The sequence below is a fragment of the Nelumbo nucifera genome, chromosome 1 (genome assembly GCF_055504915.1).
Source record: "Nelumbo nucifera cultivar China Antique chromosome 1, China Antique-T2T, whole genome shotgun sequence".
Lineage (NCBI taxonomy): Eukaryota > Viridiplantae > Streptophyta > Magnoliopsida > Proteales > Nelumbonaceae > Nelumbo > Nelumbo nucifera.
The window spans coordinates 91,888,082-91,898,300 of record NC_142649.1 but is presented as its reverse complement, the minus strand read 5'-3'; the positions used below and the strand labels follow the sequence as shown (position 1 = coordinate 91,898,300).

General features: G+C 38.8%; 1 protein-coding gene across 1 annotated transcript; it reads right to left on the bottom strand.

Moving 5' to 3' along the window:
• Positions 1 to 316: 316 nt before the first annotated feature.
• Positions 317 to 5,457, bottom strand: LOC104590838 (terpene synthase 10-like). The gene is made up of 7 exons (XM_010249592.3): positions 4,881 to 5,457; positions 4,543 to 4,798; positions 4,082 to 4,469; positions 3,726 to 3,944; positions 3,312 to 3,450; positions 1,007 to 1,255; positions 317 to 887 (listed from the first exon to the last, which is right to left on the bottom strand). The coding sequence occupies exons 1-7, from the start codon at positions 5,163 to 5,165 to the stop codon at positions 588 to 590; spliced, it is 1,836 nt and encodes a 611-aa protein (XP_010247894.1). The 5' UTR covers positions 5,166 to 5,457; the 3' UTR covers positions 317 to 587.
• Between the last annotated feature and the right edge of the window lie 4,762 nt (positions 5,458 to 10,219).

The window sequence follows — 10,219 nt, the reverse complement described above, 5'->3', positions numbered from 1 at the left end:
AATTAGACAAATTGAGGTTTGAAGACAAGTAATTTAAAGCTTGATGGAAGGATGGAAGAAAATGAGAATAGATTTAAAAATAAGACACCGCAAATATAATAGATCAATACAACATAATCTATCGTGCTGAGATAAGATGATAACATTGGAGAGACAACATGCTTGAGCAGTAAGTTCCAACCGGATTAATCCATTCTAGCTAATTAGATATTAGACGGTACTCATTGCTCTTTTTTGCCTGTGTTAAGCACGGTACTGAAGGGATTGAATGTATACTAAGATTAAGGGGGACTGGGCCCTCAAACAGTAAAGTATGTATTCTTTAACATCATCCACAAGGATTGAATTTATTTTATTTTATTTTTTTTTTAATAGGTAAGATAGTATTATTTATTAAAAAATATATAGGGCGTACCCAAACTCAAAGCTCCAAAGGGTTCAGAACCAATCCCACATGAGAATTAAGTGGGACTAGCCTTGAAACACTACTAGAGTAAAGAATAAACATTGAATGTATATATAACATATCCTCATTGTGCAAAGCATCAAGTGAAAGCCATACAGAATTGGGATGTCGAATGGCCCAATCAATCAAGGGGAATGGGATGAACCAATAATGGCATAATGCGGTTCTTGGTCAAGCTGTCTGCAAGTAGTCCATGCCCATCTCCGTGCTGGTACATGAATTGAGCCATTCGTCCGAGGCCCGCTGCACTATCTTTAAATGCTTGAGGGAAAGGAGAAGGAGCAGTCATACATTTGTTCATTTTCTTCCATTCTTTAGCACGGAGACCGCGAATGTGTTCACGGGCAATTTCCTCAGGAGCACCAGTCTCATGCATATAACACTGGATTGATTTTGGAACATCTCCTCTCTTCAGCTCATCCTACATGAATAAATATTAATTACATAGAAATTAATTTTACTCTAAAAAAATATTTTATCAAAAGTGAAGAAGAAAGATAATAATGGAGGTTTTCAGTTCATTTCGTTTGCCTCACATACAGTTGAAGTTCCAAGGTCATCGCTATATCGAAGCAAAGCTCCCGACGATCTTACAATGCTTGGATAGTTATCCAGTTGCTCCAATGCTTCCTCTTTTATCTTATTTTCCACGCAAAAGTAATTATGAACTAAGATGGTAGGTGCTGATATTGATATCCATGCATTGTTCAAATACTCTTCAAGTGTCGGTTTGTATCCATTGTAATACCACTGGGCCTCTACCAAGTATGTTTTGCATAAATCCAACCACTTGTAGAAGAATAGGAAAAAAAAATAAGAAACAAAATCCGAGAAAAAAAACAATATGTGGTATATATACATTCAGTTTCCTAATAAAATAGATGCCCATGTTACATTCAATTTCCTAGTAAAATGGAAACTGAATTGGTTGTAGTGAATTTAAATAACCCCAAAATCTATAGTGCATTATATGGAAATTAATGCAACATAATTTAAACATGAAGTAAACCATTGGAAAGGTGATATGTCATAGTGATATCATTAATGTTGTTAAGGCTCAGTTTGAAAGGAATACAAATACAAATTTGTAGATTGCAAAACCTTGTATTTTGCATTATTTTCTATCTATTTGTACTATACATATTTGTATTTGTACTCCTACCAAATGGAGCCTAAAGTCTCAAGTGGTAAATCCACCTTATATGTAATGTAAAACAATAAAAACTATACCAAATCCATTATTTTGTTTGAAATCTACTACTTAATTATGTGATAAATTTGGATTTGAATTCCTATTTAATTTAGGAGACTAAATAAGGTTTAATTTGTAGATAGTGGCCCACTTTATCTAAAAGAATGAAACTCCATTTAATTTGTAATTAATTACCCTTCCTTTTTTTTTTGAGAGTAGAGGTAATTACGTTCGTTTGATATTTCTTGGGGACTATAGCAGATAAGGGCAAATTTTGGGCCCTAATATCAATAAAAGTAATATTTTTTAAAAAAATTCAAAAATAAGTTAACCTTTTAAAAATAATATCAATTTAGGACAAAAACATTGTTCATCTTCTTCCTCTTTCAATCTATTCATCAACGCCGTCATCCGCCCATTGCCGCCTCCGCCTATCTCCGCTCACCTCTGCCTCCACCCACCTCTGGCAACATTGGTGGAGGCGGAGGCGGGTGGAGATAGGCGAAGGCGTTGCCAGAGGCGGCGGCCGACAGCGGCGCTGATGAATGGATTACAAGAGGAAGAAGATGAACAGTATTTTTGCCCTTAATTGATCTTATTTTTAAAAAGTTAATATATTTTTGAAGTTTTTTTGAAAATATTATAATCCGTATTTTTTTAGAAAAGAAAAATCTATACTAGAAGAGCCTTGGCCAATCAAAGCTGAATTTTGATAAATATTGTATTGTCAATTTTATGATATATATACCTATTGATTGGTTTAAGTTTTTTAAGGTATCGTATCTTTTAGATAACATAGTTGACCTTGAAAGATTATTATACCATTGTAATTAATCCACGACCTTTCATCACTTTACTAAAAAATTGTTTTTAGTTATTTTGACTTTTCATAAAACAAATTAAGAAGAGAGATGAATGACTACCTTATAATTGAATTTTTTATTTAATAGAAAGCGGGAAACCAACAGCAATGAAATTTACGAACATCACCGACAAAACCATAATTTTAATATAGGTAGGCGTATTTGGCGCTGTTTGCATAAGATTTCTACTTTTGTATTTTTCATAAAATACTTTTCTTTGATATTTTTATTTTGAAAACTATTTAGTTATAAAAACTTAAAAAGTATATTTATCATAACAAAAGTATCATTTTGTGTTTGACAAAAGTATATTTATTTGTATTTTTAGTGACGGTTTCTGGTGGTTTCAGAGTCTGAGATTGATGACAACAGTCTGATTCTAACAATAGTGATCGGATATAGGGTGGAGAATTCTATTGAAGGGTGGTCACATGTTCGCATGAAAACAAAAACACAATTTCACCAAAAGTATAAATATAAAAAATTGATTTTATATTTTAGGGTTTTTCATACTTTTAAAAATATAAAAACAAAAAGTATAAAGTACATAATATAAACAATATATTGAGTTTATATTGGGGTATCAATACTTTAATCCTTGAAAGGATTTTCTTGGAAGTATCACATTTTTGCCTATACTGCTTTATCCTCAAATGCGTCAGGGGATTGGTGAGTTAGTCCACCGGGTTGTGTTTCATATTCTTTTCCTAAAGTTTAATGAGACTATGTAGCAAAAAAAGTAAAAAAATAAAAAAAAAGGGGGAAAGTTAAACTAGTATATATATAATACCCCTTTCTTCAAGTATTTTAATATGTCCCAGCCACGTTTCTTTAAAAAATCATAAGCCATTTCGTTGATATTGTTGTAGAGTGCCATGAAACATATCTTCATGTAATCCGGAAGATCTCTCAAGGTGTTGATGTCCCATCTACAAATAATAAATAAATAAATAAGTACTACTGAATAATGATGCTATGTACATGAAACTATATATATTCATTCTTTTGCTCTATATTTATATCATCATCAATTATTTATGACCATTTTCACCTACTTTGACCCATGTATTTTTGGTCTATTCCTACCCCTTTTAGCCACTTTCACTTGCCAAAGACTTTTAATGCATGTGACCAAATTATATGATAATTCAAATTAAAGGATCCCGTTAAGCACGAAAAACACTATACATTATTTTTTACCAACCTTTCAACTGCATCAGTAAAAAGCTTGAGTTCATCCAGAGTACCATACACATCATACACATCATCAATTGTTGTGATCAAACAATTGGCTTTCGTAAGTTGTCTTCTACAATATCCGAACTGAGGTTCGAATATGATTCCAGTGGTCCACAAGTAATTCTCGACTATCCTGTCTCTACTAAATCTTAATGCCTCGGCGAGGCCCAAGTCAGTCCACCACCTGGAATTAATACAATGGTAAATTAAGCAAGAAATTGAATATTAGACAAAAAATTAGTGCCTAATCATCCGGATTAGATGAAACAAATTTCTAGCTTTTGAACCGAAAAATGTAATTTTTTTTATTGATATAAATACCTTGATGCATCTTTTAATTCTTGCTGATATATAGCTTGCACCATGTTGAAGTCAAGCTTAGCAAATTCAAGTATCAAAGGGTCCATATCTTGTTTCATGGAGTAGGTGTCTATGAACCATCTGGCTTCCCACCTATTCATTCTCCAGTGCAAGGGCATCTCCAACGCATGGCTTACTAGTCTGGCCATGTTTTTATAATTTGGGGATGTTTTCTCTTTGAGCTGTTTGATAAGATGTCTCTTTGTAAACTGTTGGGCACCATCCAATATGTCTTCTCCTTCAAAACCATGATAAGAAGCCTCATACAAATCCAATAGTCCCTTCGTGTCCTTGCGGAGTGACTCATTGAAACTACCACCCTTCTTGTCCATGAAGCTTTTAAAAACATCTAATAAACCGCCCAAAATATGATCAAATAGTCATGAGAAAGAAGAAGAAGAAGATCCAATAATCCAATATACCTTGGGAAATCTGAAATCCATGTTGCCTAAGGAGCCTAAAGCGTAGAGCAGTTGCATATAATTCTTCGTCTGCATTGACAGAGGTGTCCTTTATGGATTCCAGAGCCCTCTTGATCTCAGTTTGGAAGTGATACCCAACTCCTAGCCTTTGAACATTGTCAATCAGCTCCAGTAGATCCACTGCTCCTGCTGCTTGATTGAACTTGCGTTTGACGTCCACCACCAGTTTCGTGGCCCGTTCCACATACGCCTCTTCCTGTTCAGTAAGCCTGTAAATTAGTAAAAATATAACAAAAATGTTTGGGCCTTAAAAATTAAATATTGATCATGATAATCACCGGGAAGTCACTCTTGAGAGATTGCAAATCATCATTTTCCCAACTGCTTGGCTTGTAGTTTCCTGATCGCCTGATAACCTCTTCATTTGAGAGTTGTGATCTAACATGTAATTGGATGTGCTTGATGACTTGAGCATTTTGCAGTGGTCTTACAGGGTGAAGACAACGCCCTTGCGAGAATTTCTTGGTGGAGAAAGATGACAGGGGAATCAAGAATGAATTCGCCAACACGGAGGAGCGGCACCCACCAGATTTTATAAAGGTGAATTGTAAATGGGATCCCATCACAGAAAGAAAAGAAAAATACGAAAACTACAATTGATGTAGAATTTTTTTTTTTTTCAAAGAAAGCCCTCAGGCAGATTCATTCATTCAAATCAACAGCTAGGAAAGAAAAAATCTGACAAGGTAGTGGTTCTGAAAATGCTACAAGCATGTTTGTATGTTTTATAATAGCCTGAGGGGCTTTATTGCCTGTACAGATGTAAATGTAAAATTGCGTGGGAGCGGATCAGCTGTAAATAAAAACATACCGACCCGGCTGAACTATCTATCACGTCAGTGTTCAGTACAGTTGCATCCCAGATGGCTCACAATGAGCACTGATGTGTTTAACCATGATAGTAGTTCAGTCAGGTGTCTATGATTTTGTCTCCCGTCTCGTTCATCCTGATTGAAATTGTGGGAGTGTTGAGTGGTGGGGTGTCTGGGTTAAGTGGTACCATGTATATGGTTGGTTTGTTTTGGGGCAAATTTTTTAAACTATCCTTACATTTTAAGTTAATTGATTAATTCTATGTTTGTTATTTATATATATTATCTTAAAGCCTCCCAATCAATTAAAACCTCCCCTACCCTTAATATTTTGTCACACGACCCTACATTCATATGCACCAATGGTACGTAGGGTTCACCTTGCAAAATGTATGTGGACCCCACATACATGTGCACTCATGGGCCCTAAATACATGTCCACCAATTGTAGGTGGGGTCCACCTTGTAAAATGTATGTGGGCTCCTCATACATGTCCACACATGGACCCCACATGCATGGCCACCAATGGTATGTCGGACCCACCTTGTAAATATATGTCCACCCATGGGCCCTAAATACATGTCCACCAATTGTATGTAGGGCCCACCTTGTAAAATGTATGTGGGCCCCTCATACATGTCCACACATGGATCCAACATGCATGGCGACCAATGGTATGTTGGACCCACCTTGTAAAATGTATGTGGGCTCCACATACATGTTGACACATGTACCCCAGAATCGGCAAGAATTAAAAGAATGAGGCCATTGGCAGCGAACCATACATGGCCTAATTCGCCCAAACAGAGCTTCGCTCATTTCTCATTCCAGTCGAGGAGGAGCAATAGTGCTGAGCGGAGCAAAGTTTCAGTCTGCGTTTGGCAAGTCTTTTCACATGGGCTTCAGGCTATTTAGAAGCCCGGAATCCTGAGTACTATGCTTTTCCCGTTTGCCAATAAGAAGATATATTCGGAAAAGCTCCAGCCCATAAAAGATGCTAGAAGCCCAAATTTGGGCATTTTACAAGAAGTTCAAATGAAGTTTTTACAGTCTTTTAGCACCCTGTCTTCTTTGAACGTGTCGTACCAATGGTATGTGGGACCTACCAATGGTATGTGGGACCCACTTTGCAAAATGTATGTGGGGCCCACATTAGTTATTATGTGGCACCCATCTTGTAAAATGTATATGTACCCCACATACATGTCTACACATGGATCCACATGCATATCCCCAAATGGCATGTGGGGCCCATGTTGTAAAATGTACATGGGTCCTACATACATGTCCACACATGGAACCTACATGCATGTGCATCGATTGTATGTGGGGCCCACTTTGTAAAATGTATGTGGGCCCCACATATATGTCTACACTAGGACCCACTTACATATCCACCAAAGGCATGTTGGGCCCACCATGTAAACTATATGTGGGCCCTACATACATGTCCACACATGGACCCTACATGTATGTGCACCAAAGGTATATGGGACCCTCCTTGTAAAATGAATGTGGGCCCCACACACATGTCCACACATGGGTTGTACATACATGTCCACCAATTGTATGTGGGGCCCACCTTGTAAAATGTATGTGGGCTTCTCATACATATCCACACATGGACCCCACATGCATGGCCACAATGGTATGTCGGGCCCACCTTGTAAAATGGACATGGGCCCCACATACATGTTGACATATGTACTGTAGAATCGGCAAGAATTAAAAGAATGAGGCCATTGGCAGCGAAGCATACATGGCCTAATTCGCCCAAATAGAGCTTCGCTCGTTTTTCATTCCAATCGGGAAGGAGTTGTAGTGCTGAGAGGAGCAAAGCTTCTAGCCGCGTTTGGCAAGTCACTTCTTACGGGCTTCAGGCTGTTTAGAAGCCTAGAAGCTTGAATTCTAGGCTTTTCCCATTTCGAAATAGAAAGATCTATTCGAGAAAAGCTCCAGCCCATAAAAGATGCCAGAAGCCCGAATTTGGGCTTTTTCAAAAAGCTTAAAATAAAGTTTTGATAGTCTTTTAGCGCCCCGTCTTCTTCGAACGTGTGGTACATGCACACACTTTGTAGAAAATGAGTTATATTTCCACAAAAACTATTTGAATGTGTAAGTGGGACCTACGAAGGGTTTGTGGGGCCCACTTTGGAAAATGTATGTGGGGCCCTCATTAGGTATTATGTGCGACCCACCTAGTAAAATGTATGAGGGCCACACATAAATGTCTACACATGGACCCACATGCATATCCACCAATAGCATGTGGGGCCCACATTGTAAAATGTATGTGGGCCCGAAATACATGTCCACACATGGACCCAACATGCATGTGCACCGATGGTATGTGGACCCACCTTGCAAAATCTATGTAAGCCCCTCATACATGTGCACACATGGGCCCCACATACATGTCTACCGATTGTATGTGGGGGCCACCTTGTAAAATGTATGTGGGCCCCTCATACATCTCCACACATGGACCCCACATTCATGGCTACCAATGGTATGTTGGGCCCACCTTGTAAAATGTACTTGGGCCCACATACATGTTGACACATGTACCCTAGAATCGGCAAGAATTAAAAAAAGAGGTCATTGCTAGCGAACCAAACATGGCCTAATTTTCCCAAACATAGCTTCGCTCGTTTCTCATTCAAGTCGGGGAAGAGCTATAGTGCTTTGAGGAGCAAAGTTTCTGGCCGCGTTTGGCACGTCTTTTCGTGTGTGCTTCGGGCTGTTTCGAATCCCGGAATCCTGAATTCTAGGCTTTTCCTGTTTGGCAATAGAAAAGCTCTATTCGGTAAAAGCTTTATCCTATAAAAGATGCCAAAAGCCCGAATTTGGGCTTTTTCAAGAAGTTTCAAATGAAGTTTTTATAGTCTTTTAGCTCCCCATCTTCTTCGAATGTGTGGTACGATACACACATTTCAAAGAAAAAGAGTTATCTTTTCACAAATTATTTGAATGTGTAAGTAGGACAAGCCAATGGTATGTGGGGCCCACATTGCAAAATGTATATGGGCCCACATTAGATATTATGTGGGACACACCTTGTAAAATGTAGGTGGGCCCCACATACATGTCTACGCATGAACCCACATGCATATCCCCCAATTGCATGTGGGGCCCACCTTGTAAAATGCATGTGGGCGCTACATACAAGTCCAGACCCTACATGCATGTGCACCAAAGGAATGTAGGACCCACTTTGCAAAATATCTGTGGGCCCCACATACATGTCCACGCATGGGCCCTACAAACATGTCCACCAATTGTATGAGGGTCCCACCTTGTAAAATGTCTGTGGGCCCCTCATACGTGTCGCTACATGGACTCCACATGCATGGCCACCAAGGGTATGTTAGGCCCACCTTGTAAAATGTACGTGCACCCCACATTCATGTTGACACATGTAGCCCACATGTATGTCACTAATGGTATGTCGAGCCCACCTTGTAAAATGTACTTGGGCCCCACATACATGTCTACCAATGGTATATGGGTCCTACCTTAAAAAATGTTGATGGGCCCCACGTGTTAAATGAAAAGTTTGTCGGCCCACACAGAAGAAATTCACATTACCCAACCTTCTTGTAGCTTTTATTGTCTTTTATGAGATCAATGTAAAATATTTCCACTAAATAGTTTTCAGTCTTCCAAGATCAATTTGCAAAAATTCACCATGTTTTTTAATCATCATATTTTGTAACAAATCTTTTGGAAAAGACTTTCCAAATAGAAACACTATTAATAACTCCCCGCGTCCCAGGTATACTCCATGACAAAATTATTCCAAGTTCAAACTCTCTCTCTCCTCTCCTTTATTTCTTCTTCTTCCCGGTTTCTACCCCTAGTTTTTTTTCTATAGTTGCTGCAACTCTTAGCATAAACAATCTTTTCTCTATCTCCATCTCTCCCATTCTCCTATTTTTCATTCCCTTTCTTCCTCTCTTTATCTCTTTCTCTATTTCTCTCTCTCCCCCTCTCTTTTCCACCACTTTTATCCCCTGCTTATAGTCCAACTGCCACTAACAGGTTGATGTTGTGATCCGACCACCAAATCACCCCCACCTCCCTTTATCTCTCTAATTTCACTCATTATATTTCTCCATCTCCAATGGAATGTGCCAATGGCATGTGGGGCCCATATTGTAAATTGTGCGTGGGCCCGACATACATGTCCAATTGTCAACACATGGACCCTACATGCATGTGCACCGATGATATGTGGGGCCCACCTTGCAAAATCTATGGGTCCCTCATACATGTGCACACATGGGCCCCACATACATGTCTACCAATTGTATGTGTGGGCCACCTTGTAAAATGTATGTGGGCCCCTCATAAATGTCCACACATGGACCCCACATGCATAGCTACCAATGGTATGTTGGGTCCACCTTGTAAAATGTACGTGGACCCACATACATGTTGACACATGTACCCAAGAATCGGCAAGAATTAAAAGAATGAGGTCATTGGTAGCGAACCAAACATGGCCTAATTTGCCCAAACATAGCTTCGCTCATTTCTCATTCAAGTCGGGGAAGAGCTATAGTGCTGTGAGGAGCAAAGTTTTTGGCCGCGTTTGGCATGTCTTTTCGTGTGTGCTTCGGGCTGTTTGGAATCCCGGAATCCTAAATTCTAGGCTTTTTCTGTTTGGCAATAGAAAAGCTCTATTCGGGAAAAGCTTCATCCTATAAAAGATGCCAAAAGCCCGAATTTGGGCTTTTCCAAGAAGTTTCAAATGAAGTTTTTACAGTCTTTTAGCGCCCCAACTTCTTCAAATGTGTGGTAC